The following is a 19206-nucleotide window of genomic DNA, read 5'->3' as shown; positions in this document are numbered from 1 at the left end:
AGTGATCCAGAGACGTTCAGCAAGCCCAGCTCTGTATTAACCCTTCGGTGTTCACTTGTACATCCAATTATTGAGCAATTGTTATGCTTCGCTCGCTCAAAAGCCATGATATCTCTCGTGGACAAACTAAAATCGCGCGCGCGTGTTCCTACTTCCTTCCTAGCTCATTTTCTCATGGGCGGAAATATTCTCTGGGCGGGCAAAGCAGAGACAGGGGAGGTAACATTTCCTCCTTATAACGTCACAAGGAGGAGATTCAAGATCAGCGCGATTGAGCTTCCATTTTCTCAAAGGCAGAGAAAGATAGCAAAAGCTCGATTTACACCGATTGAAATTTCTAGAAACTTGGGGACCATATACAGGCTAGGGGAACTCATATTAATGTTAAAAAACCTCAGAAAGTGAAAATTTCATGTCATGGGACCTTTAACACTTTAAGAAACTTTTATGCTGATGGGTACAGCCCATCTTTCAGAAGTCTTTAAAATAGGAAGTGAACAGGATTACAGGCGTTACACTCAGCCAAATATAGCGGCAAGGAAGCTCTCAAATATTTAGCGCACCGGTTGACTTCTGATGAATTTAGGCAATGTTTGAGGACACAACATTAAGTAAGTGAAAATATTACATTTTATATCTACATATGAACTATTTAAATGTCTTAATAAATAAGGCAAATGTTGCACTGTGCTCCATAAACAGTGAAATTAAACAAGGTTCATGTTTCAAAAAATGAAAACAATGTGATTCCAAAACAATTCTGATTATTAGTATTAGCACTAGCTGTAAATTATGACAAAATGTATTCCCAGGTGCTGAACTTTGATGCAGAAATGGTTTTCTGTTGCTGTTTATTGTCACTCTTTCTCTGGCTCAGAGGTTAGTAGAATGAAATTGGTTATCATGTATGACAGCTGTTTTCATGTTGTAAATAATCAATGTTTTGTCCTGTTTTACTGAATTTTACACAATAAATGACTTTTATTCTCAGTTAATTTTCTCAGATCTTAGGCCATGCAGTATTAAAAATAAAGTAAAATGAGTCATTCCTCAGACATAGGAATTACAGTCTACTTACAGACATATATATGGGAAAAAAACTATTAGGTGTACCAATATGAGTGTCTAGGGGAGGAAATTAATTTAGACTCAAACTAAGATGAAACAATCATTGCATAAATAAACAAATAAATAAATAAATAAAACAAATAAATAAACAAATAAATAAATGAAACCTGTGCGAATGTTACATGATGTGCTGTCACTGATATACAATTAAAATAAACAGAAAATATTATAAAATATTTTAATTGGTCACTAAATTGTCATATGAAAAAAGATAAAATATAATACCTTTTACTGAATTATTCTTCTTTCAGTGTCACCTGCTAATGCTAACGGATGGAACAATGATGTGCCTGCATCAGTGGTGGGTTTGTCTGGCTCATGTGTGGAGATTCCCTGTACGTTCAACTACCCAGCGGCAAAAGGAAAGACATACACAGGATTTACAGGAGTCTGGTACACGGAGAATGCGGAGTCAAACATATTCCATACAGATACCTCAAAAATCAGTGAGGCATTCAAAGGACGCACTAACCTCATTGGTGATCTGCACCAAAACGATTGTTCTTTGAAAATCAGCTCTCTGGGTAAGAGCGACACTGGGCCATTCATGTTCCGGATTGAGATTGAAAATTTGGACAAGTATAGCTATGGGGCGAAAAAAGTTTCTATAACAGTGAAAGGTAAGAGAAATTTGTTCAATAAAATGATTCTGTTCAATCACGGTATGAATTAAGTTACACAATTTAAGAGTTGTCCTGAGATTAAACAGATTAAGAGCAAAAGAACTATAAAGAATCAACATTTTCAGTCAATAACACGTTTTATTCCAGATTTTAAAAAGTGTAAACAAATGTTTGAAAATAAATAGCCTGTTAAGTCTTTACATATTAAGTATTTGATGATGTGATGTGATGAACACCTAAATACAAAAATCTAAATTATTGTTTAAAACATATTCAGAAACAGAAAATAGCACAGCCTGTTTTGTTTACTTGTTTACCGGTGTAATGGCTGCGTTACTGCGGTTCCGTTGTCACACTGTGGTTATCTCAGGAACAGACTGAAGACTCTTATTAAAGTTGCAAACTCAAACTTTACAAATAGCCTACTCTAGAACAAGCTGACATGCAGGGTAAACACACATTAATGCAACAGAGACCAGATCAAGACTGAAAGCAAGGGTGCATCTTAAATAGCAAACAGAAACGAGATAATTAATCAGACACAGCTAGAACAAATGAACAGGTCAAAATACAAACAGAAAGTCCACACACATACTGAAACGTGACATTTGTAAGCACTATCTGCTGTCAGAGAGTCAATGTGCATTTTTATGCAGCCGTGTCCTTCACTTGTCATGCATCTGTGTTGTTTGCATTGTTTAGCCTGCACCAGAGTGTGCATGCCTCTGACGTAGCATACATGCAGTTTTTGTAAATTTTTGATGGAAAATTATTTTAAAAATCCATTCTAAAGATCTAAATAGTTCGTAACTTTCCGCTGTATTTTAAAGTGCCTATGACATAAATTTTGTGCATGCTCATTATTGTGATATATCGTATTACAGTAACGGCACATGTCCTTCTGTGTGTCTTTACCAGAGTCACCAGAACAACCTACCGTCTCTGTGAAAGATGAAGTGACATCAGGGAATCCGGTGACTGCTACCTGCACTGTGTTACATTCCTGTCCATCAGACCTTCCTCGTATCACCTGGAGCCATGATGGTGATCACTCGAGTCCATCACAGCCGCAAAGTCACGGTCAATGGAAGGTTACATCTTACAACCTTACCTTCACTCCTTCTAGAGAAGACCACAATAAAAAGCTCAGCTGTTCTGCAGAGTTTAAAGGGAAGACAGTGACAGGCTACAAAATGCTCAAAGTTAAATGTAAGTTTGCTTTAAGTAAGTTTAGGACAAATAAATGATCAGACGCTAATACAAATTTGTTTTTGTTTGCTGTTAATAGTAGTGCTGTCAGATCGATTAATCGCATCTAACATATGTTTTATTAACAAAGTTCGGGAGGAACACGTTCAAATTGCCTGTATACATTGCCTATATACATAGCCGACTCACCTATATGTTCCTCAACAGTTTTTCACATCTCTCCAACACCCAGATTCCACACACTTTCCTGGTTACTATCCTAACAGTGATATGGGGGAGTACACTGGGTTCAGAGCCCTCCCCTCATACAGCACACCAAATAAGCATACTTTTTACTCTTTCTGATTATTTGTAAGAGTGAACTTGTGTAATACACATATGTATACATAGGCCTACATACACACATTTATGTTAGATGTGATAAATCATGTTTGATCGATTTGACAGCACTAGTTAATAGTTTTAGGACAATGGTTCTCAAACTTTTTGACTATAAAGCCCCCCATCCAACACAATAGTCGAAGGCCACTCAAATTAGATATTTTGTAGGATGACAGTGATGTTTGTTTTCAAACTTTTAAGGTGTTAAAAAAAGCTTCAATATGCCAAACAATTAACCAATATTCATTTTGTGATGAATGTTTCAAGAACTGCATTTTCCTCTAAATATTTTTTTTTTTTTAATATGAGGCCCCCTAGTGAACCCTAGACCTGTGGTTCAGAACCACTGTCTTAAAAATGCATGCTAACTTAACCCTAAACCGCCTAATTGTATCATATTTAATAGTCAAATTTCTAAAGCCTCTAAATTATCAACACGATCAAAACTTGGCTGATTTTATTTATTTTTTTTTAACAATCTTCTACTCACATTTAAATATAATCTCAATAAGACAATATTGGGAGACGGGAGTTACAATGACAAATTATATTTGTATGCATTTTATCTAATTAGTCTGCTGTTATAAAGTTCTCTTTAATTAATATACCTTACATTTTCAGAATTGTATCTTACTTTTTTGACCATATAAATATAAGCAAATTGTATATGCACCAAATTGCATATTTTGGTCAGTTTGTGCCTCTGAGTAAAATTAAAAGAAATGAAGGAACAGACAGTCGTTGACATAACATTTGTTCAACATTTTATCTCAATCAGATCCTCCATATGATGTAACCGTGGTGACTAAACCCTCAGTGAAGGAGAATGACTCTGCAGAACTGACGTGCTCCAGTAACAGCAACCCTCCTGCTAACAGCTACCAGTGGTTCAGCTTAAATGTGACGTTGCTAGGAAATGGACCCACTTATAAACTGGAGAAAGTGTCTCGTCATACTGAGGCTATTTCCTGTACAGCCATTAACACAGAGGGAATAAACAGTTCTAGTCCAAGGAAACTTAATATATTGTGTAAGTATGTGTGAAGGTTCAACAATCAATGTTGGTTTTGATTTAAGATATATATATCATCTATCTAATTTAGATCCTCCTGAAATTAAAAACGAATCGACTTGGGGATAAAAGGGGATAAAAGTGTCCAAATAAATGGGGAATCTGGTGTCCTCGCTGTGCTGGGGCACGTGAAGGAAAATATTACTTTATATTAAATTAGACTATTAAATTATTAATATTAAATTAGACTAAATAACATTTTGTGCTTGCAAAGATAACATTTAACAGTTTATTTTTTACATTTAGTCATTTTGCTTCTGCATTGTTTGAAATGTAAGATATATCATAAATGTTTTTTTTTATTGAAATAAATTATAGCATAGAAAATATCCTGTTGCAAAATTAAACATCTGAACCCAGATGAACGATGTGTGAAATGATATATATATATCATTTCACACATCGTTCATCTGCGTTCAGATGTTTAATTTTGCAACAGGATGATGAACGATGTGTGAAATTATATTATATATATAATAATATAGTTGAAAACGGTGTGGTGTAAATAACCCCTAAACGTCCATGAAAACTGACAGTAACTGAACACAACTGACATCTTGTGACACGATAGAGCTTAATTTGCACTGAACCTAGTCCTTTTGTGTTCATTGACAGCAATTTAATTGCTGGAAGTCCCTATATGATTACGATTACACTTACATTTACATTATCCAACTGTATCAGAAGGCGGCATAAACTTCTACGTACATACCAACTTTAATTGCTTTGAAAAAAGTGTTTTAAATAAAATGAATGTTTGATAAAGACAGGCCTTTGTTGACAAAAAAATTTGTTAAAAACATTTTATTTAAATCAGATCCTCCATATGAAGTAACCGTGGTGACTAAACCCTCAGTGAAGGAGAATGACTCTGCAGAACTGACGTGCTCCAGTAACAGCAACCCTCCTGCTAACAGCTACCAGTGGTTCAGCTTAAATGTGACGTTGCTAGGAAATGGACCCACTTATAAACTGGAGAAAGTGTCTCGTCATACTGAGGCTATTTCCTGTACAGCCATTAACACAGAGGGAAGAAACAGTTCTAGTCCAAGGAAACTTAATATATTGTGTAAGTATGTGTGAAGGTTCAACAATCAATGTTTAAATTGGTATTGTTAGTGAAAGAAGATTGCTGGTTTTGATTTAAGATATATCTATCATCTATCTAATTTAGATCCTCCTGAAATTAAAAACGAATCGACTTGCCAGGGAGCGATGTTGACAGTCTGTGTCTGTATTGTGGACTCCAACCCTCCCAGCGAAGTCAAGTGGTTTGGTCCAGATTTCTCGAAAACCTTCCCCAGCTCCAGCATCAAACAAAACGAGTCTCTGACCACATACACAGTACAAAGTTGGCAGGGTTTACCCGAGACTGTCCAGTGCTTTGCCAATAACAGTTTGGGAAGCTCTTCTATCACTTTGGAAGCTCCTCAAAATGGTGAGAATTTACATCCAGCCTTTTTAAATAACTCTATCATTGTTTTAATGCAGAGGGGAAAAATCATTCAAATATTTGTTTGTTTCTTTTCACAGGCATAATAATATACATTGCTGTTGCATCAGCTATTTTAGTTGTTTTAGTTGGCGTTTTGGTGTATGCTGTGAGAAGACACTGGTAAGGGTACTCTCTCTCTCTCTCTCTCTCTCTCTCTCTCTCTCTCTCTCTCTCTCTCTCTCTCTCTCTCTCTCTCGCGCATGTGCGTGTTTGGCGTGGTGAGGAGTGTGAGGTGTTTGATTGATCTTTACACTTTTCTCCTTTTTTCCATACTTTATGGGTTTTTCTTTTCTTTTTCTCACCGTAGTTTAAAATTAATTGTGAAGTAGTAAGAATTTGTTTTTTATTTTGGTTGCATCCATTCGTGGACGATAAACATGGCCTCGCCTTCTAATGAGGGAACGCCGGTTTTCTCCATTGGAAATGGTTGCAAATGTTTTCCCGATCAAATTTGTACGGTGGAGGATGTACTTACTGTATGGCAATGGGAAAGATTGTTGGCCATGATAAGATTGTTTCGGCGTCTAGGATGAACAAGGCTGTCGTAGTGTTTTTAGAAGAAGAGAAATTTGTGAATGTGCTTGTAGAGAGTGGTATTGAAATGTCGGACACGTTTGTGCAGGTGACACCTCTGCGTTCCCCTGCGACGCGTGTCATAATTTCGAATGCGCCCCCGTTCATAAAAAACGAAGTGATATTAAAAGAACTAAGTCGTTTTGGAAAATTTGCGAGTGCAATTAGAGCTGTTCCGCTCGGCTGTAAGAATGATGCTCTGAAGCACGTAACGTCTTTTCGGAGACAGGTTTTCATGTTTTTGCAAGCACAGACAAAGTTTTTGGAAGTGTCTTTCCGTATACAACACGGTGAAAGCTCTTACATGATTTTCGCAACAACAGAAAGTATGCGATGTTTTGAATGTGGGGGCTTAGGCCACAAGAAATTGTTTTGTCCTCACAGAAAACAAAATGAGGAGAAAAGTGCAGAGACTGAAAACATTGAAATGAGTAATCAGTCGGATCGCGGTAAAACTGACAAAACTGAAAAAAGACGTTTTGAAAAGAGACGTCGGCACGCTTTTAAAAGAGACGTCGGCACAATCGAAAAAATAAAAAAACAAAAAGTACAAAGTGAAAAACAAAATGAGGAGACTCAGGATAAAAGCTCAACTAACAGTGGACGTAGGCCTTCTCCCTCCCTTGAGAACATACAGCTTTCAGAAGGACAGGTTGAGTCAGATAAGGAGCCAATGTCAAGTTCAGAGGTGAGTGACTCTTCTTCTCCTAAAGTGCTTGATGTTTCAGGAGTTGTTGATCAGAGTAATATAGGCTATGTGGTAAGGATATGGAAATTGAAAAGGCTTGTGGAAGTGGTTTACAATTTGTTGAGAATGAAGATGATGATGTGTGTGTAGATGAATCAAGATGTGATAGTGACAGTTGTTCAGAAGTTTCTGAGTTTGAGTTGAGTCAATCATCTGAGGATTTGTATAGCCTACTGTGGAAGAAGTTAAAGGGTACATAACATGCACAGTTTCACCTAATCTCATGTTAATCTTGAGTACCTATAGAGTAGTAGTGCATCTTTAATATCTCCAAAAAATGTTTAGTTTTATTATTTTTATAAAAGAAAAATACAGCTTTCCGATTCTCTCCGGAAAAAGCCGAGGTCCTGGAGGTGGAGCTATAGAATCAAGCGGTAGTGCTTGATTTCCAGCAAAAGACAGAAATCTGATCCAGTTGTACTTACATGAATGGGGTCTTTTATCACTGGGACCGCTCCACGTTTTAATAGCAAACGATTTGCAAATCCAGCGTCGACCTGGGCCTTGTTAATAAAACATTCGTCACTGAAATGACCAGAACACACAACCGCACTTGGTACACTCCGTTGCTGCCCCGGAAAAACAAACTGCATCCACTGTTCCTGTAACACTGGGTTCTTTGGAAAGCTGAACACGGTAAGCTTTCCCTCACATCGAAAAACACACTTTTTTGGAGACATTCTTGAACAAATCCTATGCAGCGCTGGCTGCCGATGATTTCCTGTTTAAGCGCTGTGATGTGCGCGGTCTCGCTCTCCTCTGGTCGACGTGTGCGCGGGCGCGCTTTTCAGAGAGAAATGCTCATATAAGGAGTTCCACTCTCATCTACGTCATTAGATCCACGATCGAAAAAAAACAGCCGAAACTTGTACCAACCCGGAAGTAAGATTTTCGGCACAGAAATTCTCCGTTATTCTTACAAAATATTTTTTTTAAACTTTGCCCATGTTTAGCATGAGAATCCATCTCTTTAACACTGTAAACAACTCTGAATACATGAAACACCATTGTACCCCCCCTTTAATGATTTTCTGGATCAAACAAAAGGACAGAAAGTTGATGTCCTGAAGTTTTTTCCTGATGCTGCCAAATTCTTGAGGTCAGTTATGAGTGTTCAGAAGAGTGTAGGTAGTGACATCATATCAAAACAAAAAAGATTTCGTCTGAAGAAACTGGCTACAGTAGTTCGTAAAAGTTTAAAAGGAAAGAAAAGGAATAAATAGGTTCACATGGTGATGGGTGCTGCTCTTATCTATTTCCTTCTGTCTTTTTTCTTTCTTGTTTCTCTTCCCCTTCTTTAGCATGCAAATCTTAAGAGTTAGTTCTTTAAATGTTAATGGAGCGAGGAGTAGAGGAAAACGAGGTTTATTAACTGAGTTTCTTAAGCTTTAAGAATCGCATGTAACTTTTTTACAAGAAACTCATAGTGATGAGAGTAATGAGGCAGATTGGGGATTGTGTTGGGAGGGCAGTTACTCTTTAAGCCATGGAACAAATTTAAGTGCTGGGGTATAGCCATACTTTTTTCACCTTACCTCAATGTTGATGTATTGTCAAGCGTAGAATTAGAAAAAGGTCGCCGCCTTGTTGTAAAAACAAAAATTGATGAATACAACTTTATATTTGTTAATATTTATGCTCCAGACAGAAGTGTAGATAGAATAATTCTATTTAAAAGATTGAGTGAATATTTGAGAAATGTAAATGCTGATGATTTCCTAATAATAGGAGGTGACTGGAATTGTACAGTTGATTTTACATTAGATAGGAATAATACTGAACCAGATTTTGAATCGCCTGCTTTGTTAAAAAATTTTATCTTTCAAAACAATTTGTTGGATGTGTGGAGAGAGAGGAATTTAAAAGTAAAAAAATAAACTTAGGTGAAAATTTCACAAGGGAGAATAAGTGCAGCTAGATTAGATAGATTCTACACTGTAAAATGTAATTAGTTGACCTTACTTAAAAAAAGTATGCAAACTCGTTGCCTCAAAAAAATTAAGCAAAGTAAGCTTAAGATTAGTGAGTTAGAAAAGCTTGTTTATTTTAAGTGTGCAGTACTAAATCAAGTAGTACCACTAGCACGTTTTTTTTATGTTCATGTAACTTAATAGTCATGATTAGTGTTAACTTAGTTTTTTCATTTTGTGTGGATTGCTTGATATAAATTTAACCCCACTTAGAATTACTAAATTCCTACAACTTAACACTTTTAGTTCTGCTCACTCATTTTTCAAGTTCACTTAAATTAAAGAAACCAATTTCTGAGTTAGGTTTACTTTATTAATTATAGCACTGTTATTGTACAGCATAATATTTAGAATTTCTTAAAAGTTTCCATTATAAAAAAAATATATATATTTTTTTGTTTAATTTAGTTTTTAGACACATTGACATCAAGAATCAGCCTGTGAATCTCAACAATGGTGACAATTATAAAGCATGTTGCAGTGCATTCTGGGTGCAACCAATCAAAACTCATTCATGGCTCCCATCATGCATTGCTGCATGAATAAATAATGAGCTTATGATCAGGGGGTGATCTGTTTGTCACCATTGTTGAGATTCATACGCTAATTCTTGATGTCTGTGTCACTGTGTGTGCCTACATTAAAAAAAAAAAAATTGACGTTTTTTTATTATTTATTTGATTATTTGGATTTCATTGAAATGGCTAAAAATATTATCCTGTACCAGGACAGTGCTGTTATAATTAATAAAGTAAATCTAACTCAGAAATTAACTCTGAACTATATGAGTTCAGTGAATCAGGTCAAATGATTGTGAAATAACGATTATGTTAAAACACAACCATCACCATCAGATCACCTTTTCTGTTTGTTCATCTGGCTGTTATAACTCAGGTACAGCAGCCAAACAAAAGGTTAAAATAATGATAAGGGTCAAGAGCCCAACTAAAACAAACACTAATCGCCACAATGGTGGCTTAAAATTACGGTTTTCACCTTCAGCCAATAGTGGCTATTGAAGGGCGAGTCTTGGCGTGGCCATATATTGCCGTCTAGCGTAGAGAGGACTGATCTGCGCATGCCCACAGGTCATAAACTTACTTTTTCTAAATGAATCCAGCTCAAGTAGACTGAGCTGGTACGATTTTTCAACCTCAAAGTACAAGTAACTTACTAAAAGTGAGTGTTAATAGCAGGTTGAAAAAAAATGATTAAGGTCAATTTACTATTTTTAATTAAATACAATGTTTGCATTTACAGTGTATGTTTGTAAGAGAACTAATAACAGGATTGTGGCTGTGAACATTGTACCATGTAGTTTTTCAGATCACCATTTTGTTTCTTGTAATTTTACTTTGTCACAAACTCAGTGCAAAAGTCCTTACTGGAAATTGAATGTACGTTTATTTCAGGAGAAAGACTTTATTGAGAGATTTAAATGTTTTTGGGGGTTTTGGGTTTCTCAGAAATGTGAATATGAAAACTTAATTCAGTGGTGGGAATTGGGAAAAACACAAATTAGAATTTTTTGTCAACACTTTTCTTCTTTCTCTACTACACAAATTAAGAGAAAAATCAACGAATTAGAAAAGGAAATTGTACAGATTACTTCGAATGTGGTGCTGCAACCAGATACTGTAATGACTGAGAGCTTATGTGAGAGAAAGAATACTCTTACATCTCTTTTACAAGTGCAAGCTAAGGGGGAACTTATAAGGTCACGTTTTTTGTCTGTACGTGATATGGATGCACCAACTACATATTTTTTTTGAATATGCAGAGTGTAATGCATTGTCTGACATACCCAGATGGGTCTAAAACATCTGACCCAAAGAAGATGAGGAAAATTGCTGTGGACTTTTATTCAGATCGCTTTAGAGCTGAAAACTGTGATTCACAGAGTACATCGGACTTGATTGAACAACTTCCTACTCTTAATGAAAAACAGCGAGAAAGCTTGGACAGTGTTTTTTCTTTTCAAGAACTTACTGAAGCAGTACAACAGTTGAAGCCTGGTCGTGCACCAGGTATTGACGGTCTGCCGGGGGAATTTTATAAAGTCATGTGGGGTATCATAGGTAAAGACTTTTTTGAGGTGGTACAGAAATGTTATGAGGAACAATGTCTTCCCAGGAGTTGTCAGAGGGCTGTTCTTGTCCTTATTCCCAAAAAAGGAGACATAAGTCTCATGAAGAACTGGAGACCCGTTTCCATCCTCACCACTGATTATAAAATTCTGGCAAATGTTTTGGTCAATAGATTGAAATGTGTTTTGGGTAATATCATTCATAAGGATCAATCATATTGTATTCCGGATAGAACTATTTATGATAATATTTTTCTAGTGAGAGATTTACTGGATTATTGTAAATTAAATGGTATTAATTTAGGTATTCTATCGTTAGACCAAGAGAAAGCATTTGATCGTGTAGATCATGAGTATTTATTCAGAACACTAAAAGCTTTTGGTTGCGGTGATGGTTTTTTATCCTGGATTAAGACTTTGTATACAAATGCTTCATGTTTAGTGAAAATTGGAGGAGATTTAAGTCCACCAATTCAAATGCAAAGGGGAATCAGACAGGGGTGCCCTTTGTCTGGTCAGTTGCATTAGCAGTTGGACCTTTGTTGTGTTTATTTAGGAGAAGTGTGTCTGGTATATGTATAGGAAACAGTATTCATAATGAAATCAAGCTAACTGCATATGCAGATGATATTACTGTTTTGTCAAGAATCAAAAAGATGTAAACACAATTAGTAAGTGTCTATGTTTATATGAAAAGGCATCATCTGCTAAGTTAAATTGGAGTAAAACGGAAGCTTTGTGGTGTCTTGAACATTCAACAGAAGTTTTACCAGTTATTCCTGAAAATGTAAAATGGGGAAAAATAGGTTTCAAATTTTTAGGGATTTTTTTAGGAAGTGAAGAGTTAAAAAAAAGAATTGGGAGAATGTAAAGGATAAAGTATGTGCTAAGTTGTCTAAATGGAACTGGTTGCTGCCTCAGCTATCTTATAGGGGAAGGGTGCTGGTTATCAACAATTTAGTGGCATCCACCCTGTGGCACAGGCTAAATGTTCTGGACCCACCAATGGACTTTTTTGTGGATATCCAGAGAGTTCTTGTTAATTTTTTCTGGACTGGAAAGCACTGGGTGAAAGAGGCAGTCTTGTATCTACCAGTTCATGAAGGAGGACAAGGCCTAATTGAATTAAAATCCAGGTATGCGGCTTTTCGTCTTAAGACTGTCCAACAATTTCTTTACCATCAAGATCAGAACTGGATGGAAGTGGCATGTGCCCTCTTGAGGAGGGTGGGTCGCCTGGGTCTCAACAGACATCTGTTCTTAACCCTCTATGGTACGGTGTTGCCTCCAGGCAACATAGTCTATTTTAGCTTTTTATAATAAAAACTTAATAAAATTTATTTGGTCAATGCTCTCTAAGGGGAGGGGAACTCAAATACTAACCGTTGAAAATGCAAAAGAGTGGTCACATGACCCACAGGGGTCCATTTTGATCCCTCTTTCAGCACACGTGCACATGTCACATGGCTCCATATTTTCTCCACTGAAAAGGGCATTTTTCACTAATTTCTGTCCAGATAATCAGTTACAAAAAATCTGAGTCACCTTCATTGGTAAGTAAAGAAGTATTTTCAAAAACTTTACATTATATATCATCAAATATTTCATAGGAAATTACATAAAACTGCATGTTGCCTCGAGGCAACATTGTACCATAATGGAATCACATAAGGCCATACCAGGCATACTAGGTTTGAATACTTGAAAGTATATTTTATTTGTAAGGAAAGAAGTTTGAATTATCTAAATGTATTTGCATTTTTGCAAACTGAAAACTCAGCATGGTTCGACGGGACATTTGGCCACTATAGTGGGAAATCGGACAAATAGTGGGTTCGTGGGACGAGGGCGTGGCTTGTGAGTGGTCAGCGGGGGCCGACTGGTTATTTGGCCACTATAGTGTGTAATCGGACAAATAGCGGGTTCGTGTTATGGGGGCATGGCTTGGGACCGGTCAGGGGGGTCAACATGACATTTGGCCACTATAGTGGGCAATTGGACAAATAGTTGGTTCGTGGGACGGGGGCGTGGCTTGGAACTGGTCAGGGGGGTCAACGGGACATTTGGCCACTATAGTGGCAATCGGACAAATAGTGGGTTCATGGGACGGTGGCGTGGCTTGGGACCGGTCAGGGGGGTCAACATGACATTTGGCCACTATAGTGGGCAATCGGACAAATAGTTGGTTCGTGGGACGGGGGCGTGGCTTGGGACCGGTCAGGGGGGTCAACGGGACATTTGGCCACTATAGTGGGTAATCGGACAAATAGTTGGTTCGTAGGATGGGGCGTGGCTTGTAAGTGGTCAGCAGGGGTCGAGGGGATATTTGGCCACTATTGTGGGTAATCGGACAAATAGTGGGTCCGTGAGACGGGGCGTGGCTTGTGATTGGTCAGCGGGGGTCGACGGGACATTTGGCCACTATAGTGGGCAATCGGACAAATAGTGGGTTAGTGGGACAGGGGCGAGTGGCGCCAAACTGAGGATGAAGGTGGCGCTACTTCTGGGGGTCTCAGATAATCGGGGGGCTCCTGTCAGGCCCCTGGGGGGGGGTCAGGCCCCCTCTGACCCCACACTGGTCATTAGGTCGGCCAGGGAGGTCTTCCACATGTTTGATCTTGATGTTGTTGAGGCCTGGCTCCTCTACCGGAGAGACAGCAGAGTTAGGATGAGGTTCATATTAGGATAAGGTTATGGTGATTGTTAATGTTTTAACCTTGAAACAACACCGATTGTAATGTTTTGATATGATAACTTGATGATATGATGGTTTGTAGTTATTGCGTTCCACGATGGTACAATGTTGCCTGAGGGCAACAGTCGGATAATAAATGTTACTTTTTATTAAATATGAAATGTGTAATTCATTAAAAACTTGATAAATATGTTTGTTCAAGTGTTTAGTTAAAGAAATTAATGTTTTCAATAAATATATAAATTTTTTCTTCATGAAAATGTCAAATGTTTAAATTTGTCCATTGTGGTAGAATGTTGCCTTGAGGCAACAAACTTTTAATTAATAAATAAATTAAAAAAATTATGATAATGTTTATTGATATTGTTATTGTGTCCATTTTTAAGCAGGAAAAACATAACAAACAATTTTTTCCTCACTGATATCATATTGCGTACCATAGAGGGTTAATGAACTTAATGAATATTGACCTTAACGGACTCACATCTTTTTGCTTCAGCTTTACAAGTGTGGCAGATTTTTTCTGTGGAAAGAGTTAATGTCTGGACTTTGTAAGAACCTTTGTTTTTTAATGGACTTTTGTCTACTGAACTGCTGAATTCAGGCACTCTACGTAATAATCTGATAAAAGCTGGCATTTGTAAAATTGGACATTTAAAGATTAACAACCAGTGGATTACAGCGGAAGAATTGCATCTTAAAACAGACATTAGGTCTCTTCGAGTTCTTCAAAGATTGCTAGAGGAAATAAAGAATCTGTTGTGTCTTCGGATATTACATTTGGAGAACTTTGATGGATTATTTCCTGAAATACGTGTGTCTGCGGAAGTGGGAGATTGGGAAGAGACTGAAGGGAGTCTATTGACTTTTAGAACACCTGAACTTGGAAACTTTGAACTTCTTTCCAAAAAAGCCCTGTATATGATTTGTGTTAAAACTCTTAATCTAAGAGTTCTTGACAAAGTGATCGAGTCTAAGTGGATCGGAGTGGCTGAGCAAGGATCTTCCCCGAAAGGTAGTTGGAGGTCCCTGTACAAGAAGCCCACTGAGAAAAGATTAGGTGATTTTCAGTGGCGGATTGTACATTGGGCAATAGCCACAAACAGATACAAAGCACATCTGGATCCTTTGCATAGTGTAGAGTGTTGTTTTTGTGGGGAATCTGAAACAGTTAATCATCTTTTTGTTGAATGTTCAAGATTAAGTGGACTTTTTTGGTTGTTAAAAGAAGTTTGCCAAAGGTTAGGTTTTTTGTTCACTAATGGGTTATTTATATTTGGACCAAAATATAGTGCTGCAAATAAACAAAAAGTTGTATTACTGAATTTTATTTTTGGTAAAGCAAAGATGGCAATTTGGTTAACCAGGAAAAACAAGTCTCTTAATTTAAGTGGAGTAGATCCAGTGCATATGTTAAAAGTTTTTATAAAAGGACGCTTGATGCTGGAGTTTGCTTATTATGAAATGACCAATGATATTGAGGCCTTTTTTTTGATGTGGGGAACCGAAGGTGTGTTGTGTAAGCCCAGTGAAGGGCAAGGTTATCAGATAAGTTTTGGAGTGTTATAATAAGAGAATTTGTGTTGTATTTGCTCTGTTTTTTGTTTGTTTGTTTTTTTCTATTATTATTTGACCTTTTTAAAGTGTTGGATTATATAATATTTCTTTTTTGATTATGTTTTGAAAAATTTATTGTAAAATAAATCAGATTTTAAAGGTCTCTCTCTCTCTCTCTCTCTCTCTCTCTCGCTCTCTCTCTCTCTCTCTCTCTCTCTCTCTCTCTCTCTCTCTCTCTCTCTCTCTCTCTCTCTCTCTCTCTCTCTCTCTCTCTCTCAAGCTACACATTAAATTACTCACTCAATCGGTCATGCTTATTCCATATGTTTTGTTCCTCATTTGTTCTCTGGCGACTTTAAAATACCTATTTTTTTCTTGCAGTGGGAACAGAGCTACACAACAGCCTGCAATGAAGAATGAAATGAAGACAAGCCCAAAGAGGTCTGATTCTCTCTCTCTCTCTCTCTCTCTCTCTCTCTCTCTCTCTCTCTCTATATATATATATATATATATATATATATATATATATATATATATATATATATATATATAAATGCAGCCTTGGTGAGCAGAATAGACTCATATATGATAAAATGGAACATAAAAAAATCTTAATGATTCCAAACCTTTGGAATCATTCTATATAGTTTGTTCCCTATAACTATTTCAGAACTCTTACCATTTTTTATCTAACATTTTATGCAAAGCATTAAAGAAGAGAAAGGCTATGATGAAGATATTTACACAAACTGCCCGGGCGGTCATGATTATGACAACTTGGGGGTAAGTACGAATTTACATCAGTAAGAAAACACTGTTTTACAACTAAGAAGTCTGTTTGACTGCAACAATTCATTAGACATTTATAAGAGTGTTGATTTTGTTGTGATCTGAATGTGTTTGTGTGAAAATCTACTCGACTGAACTGTTTGCACATCAGCTAGCTGTTAGAACTGACAACAACACATTTAAGAATCCTGCAAGCAGACACTAATATGCAAAAGCTATGACTTTAAAACAACACTGCATGGGCCTTTACATTTATAATTAAAAGGTATTATTTAGTGAACCTAATCTTTTTTGTTTAAATGTCTGTAACATATTTTGCTTCTTTTAACTAGGATTATGTGGGACCATTGTCATCTGAAAGCTCCTTGAAAGATGAATCCATCTATGCAAACGTTTGATGAAATTGACACACGCTTCCCAACCAGAAATGACAGAGACTGAGAAAGACCAAAAAAGGCAAACAAATCTGCTGACTCATAATGTGCTGGAAATGTTCAATGCTAAAAAGGTCTTGTAACAAAAAAAAAAAAAAAACTTGCTATGTGTTAATATCATTTGAAAGCTTTTAATATATAAAGAATGAACTGCTATACGCCAAAATAACATTGTTTATATGCATAATAGGCTATTATAGTATCAATTAAGTTTAGATGTCATCAAACTGAAACAAATACAAGAATTCCAGTAGTACAATATTTGAAATGCCTGTAAACTGAAATAATACAGTAAGAAACGTTAATACTGCTTTGATATATTCATATTCCGTAGTATTGGATGGCTTGGATGTTAAACCAATTCCGCATACTGTGCAATCTGCAATAAGCTGACTATGTTAGAGATTTGCTTTTATGTTCAACTCTATGCATTGTGATGCTTTCATTAATTTTTTTTCCAAGTAAAATAAGGTATTTTCAAGTGTAGACTATACTGGACACTAGTGTGCTTGTGAAATTGGTTTAACAGCAGTTGGCACAGATCACGTTCCTCAATTCTACACCACCTGGCACGGACTATGTAGTTCCCAATGAATATTTCTGTTTTCAAAAAACAAAAAAAAAAAAAAAAAAAAAACGAGGTTTCATTTCCTTTTTTTTTTTATAACAAAACAAAACTGAACACTTATTAAAACTTTTCTCATGAAATGAAAGTGAAAGACTAAAAGTTAAAAAGGGAATTTGAGAGGCTGTGGGGAGAGGCAGGAAAAGTGTAGTTCGTTTCATATTGAAAGGGTGTTTGATGTGAATATTTAGTTCTGGTGACTTTGTTCTTACATTCATTGTTTAGCTCACAGAACACATTTAAATACAACATGACCCCCTGTATTGGGACATCTACTCACCTTCCAATAAAATTGATATATTTCACATATTTGGAGGGGACTTGCGTGTTTAAAAAGTTGTTGTTCAACATCAGCGTATTCTCTGTGTCTGTGTCCACAGACTTTTATTTTTATATTCTTTTGTCTTACTTTGCCTGTGTTCACTGGTGTGTTTAGTTCTTGTTTCCTTGTTTGCCACTGTCATTCATCATTGCCCAATTGAGTCTCACCTGTCCCTCATTACCACTGTGTATTTATACCCTCAGTTAGCTTCTGTACTTTGTCTTAAGTTAATGTTGCTACCTGAAAGTGATCTTTGTTTGTTTGCTGGATTGTTTCTGTTTGTTTCTTTTCAAATGAATACTATTTAACTGATCAGCCAGCAGCAGGTGTGACAATTACACTTATGTCAAAATTTTATGAATTTAATTTTTTACTTTTTTCATAATCTGCCTGTAAATGTTTGTATCCCCCGGGATACATCGCCATTTGGTGATATAAAAATAGACTCTGTGGTTCTGTAAACTGTATACTTTGAGGCCCATTTTAGAAAATCAGTTAAATACTTTAATACATGAATATTTACATTCCATCATTTAGCCATTAATATTAATTTAGTTAGCACTATTTAATTTGGTTTTAGGTCAACTATACATGTTCGATATAGGAACTGAAAAGGTTGGACTGTAATAGGTGATGGTTTATTTCTAGCTTTCCTCAATAGGGTGTCGATCAGAACAAACTGGATTCGATCAGTTCCATGCAAAGGAGGTTTAAGTCAAGTCAAGTCAACTTTATTTATATAGCGCTTTTCACAATACAGATTGTATCAAAGCAGCTTCACAGTATTAAATAAAATAGTACATCAATGTATGTTTCTGGTGTAAAACATCCACGTTTGGTAATGCAGATCAATAGCACTGTTGAATCGATTAATCAAATTAAGTATCCCCAACTGAGCAAGCCAAAGGCAACAGTGGCAAGGAACCGAAAAACTCCATTAGGTGACCTAATGGAGAAAAAAAAAACCTTGGGAGAACCCAGGCTCAGTCGGGGGCCAGTTCTCCTCTGGCGTTTATGAAGTAGAGACCGGATTTAACTGTAAGATTAAAATATTATATGAATGCCTGGCTGAAGAGATGCGTCTTTAATCTAGTTTTAAACTGGGAGAGCGAATCTGAGCAACGAACAGTATCAGGAAGGCTATTCCAGAGTTTTGGTGCTAAATGTGAAAATGCTCTCCCTCCTTTGGTGGATCTGGATATCCTAGGTATGACCAGAAGCCTCGAATTTAGTGATCTTAAAGAGCGCGATGGATTATAGGGCGATAGAAGATCCGTTAAATAAACTGGAGCTAAGCCGTTTAGGGCTTTATAAGTCAGTAGCAATACCTTGTAATTAATACGGAACTTTATAGGTAACCAATGTAGTGATGATAAAATTGGTGTTATATGGTCAAACTTTCTTGATCTAGTAAGAACTCTAGCGGCGGCATTTTGGACTAACTGTAGCTTGTTTATTGAGGATGCAGGACAACCGGCTAATAAAGCATTACAGTAATC

General features: G+C 36.6%; 1 protein-coding gene across 2 annotated transcripts; it reads left to right on the top strand.

Annotated features, from left to right (window-relative positions):
• Window positions 1-243: 243 nt before the first annotated feature.
• Window positions 244-18511, top strand: LOC308694249 (myelin-associated glycoprotein-like). 2 transcript variants are annotated; one of them, XM_081371690.1, is made up of 11 exons: window positions 244-611; window positions 813-879; window positions 1380-1748; window positions 2670-2960; window positions 4120-4371; window positions 5231-5482; window positions 5588-5851; window positions 5947-6028; window positions 15919-15978; window positions 16245-16320; window positions 16659-18511. In XM_081371690.1, exons 2-11 carry the CDS (start codon window positions 834-836, stop codon window positions 16722-16724), a joined length of 1758 nt encoding a protein of 585 aa, XP_081227816.1. In that variant the 5' UTR covers window positions 244-611; window positions 813-833; the 3' UTR covers window positions 16725-18511. The 2 variants fall into 2 exon arrangements, with proteins under 2 accessions (XP_081227816.1, XP_081227817.1); XM_081371691.1 differs by having other exon boundaries at window positions 512-611; window positions 5270-5482.
• Window positions 18512-19206: the final 695 nt, after the last annotated feature.

Source organism: Scardinius erythrophthalmus (genome assembly GCF_964197995.2).
Source record: "Scardinius erythrophthalmus genome assembly, chromosome: 7".
NCBI lineage: Eukaryota > Metazoa > Chordata > Actinopteri > Cypriniformes > Leuciscidae > Scardinius > Scardinius erythrophthalmus.
This window is presented reverse-complemented; position numbering and strand designations above follow the sequence as displayed.

Bases quoted from the DNA above. Each gene is read 5' to 3' on its own strand.
- LOC308694249 (XM_081371690.1), top strand. From the start codon at position 834: ATGGTTTTCTGTTGCTGTTTATTGTCACTCTTTCTCTGGCTCAGAG. The intron at 2,961-4,119 runs GTAAGTTTGCTT...TATCTCAATCAG, and splicing joins CAAAATGCTCAAAGTTAAAT to ATCCTCCATATGATGTAACC. The intron at 4,372-5,230 runs GTAAGTATGTGT...TATTTAAATCAG, and splicing joins AAGGAAACTTAATATATTGT to ATCCTCCATATGAAGTAACC.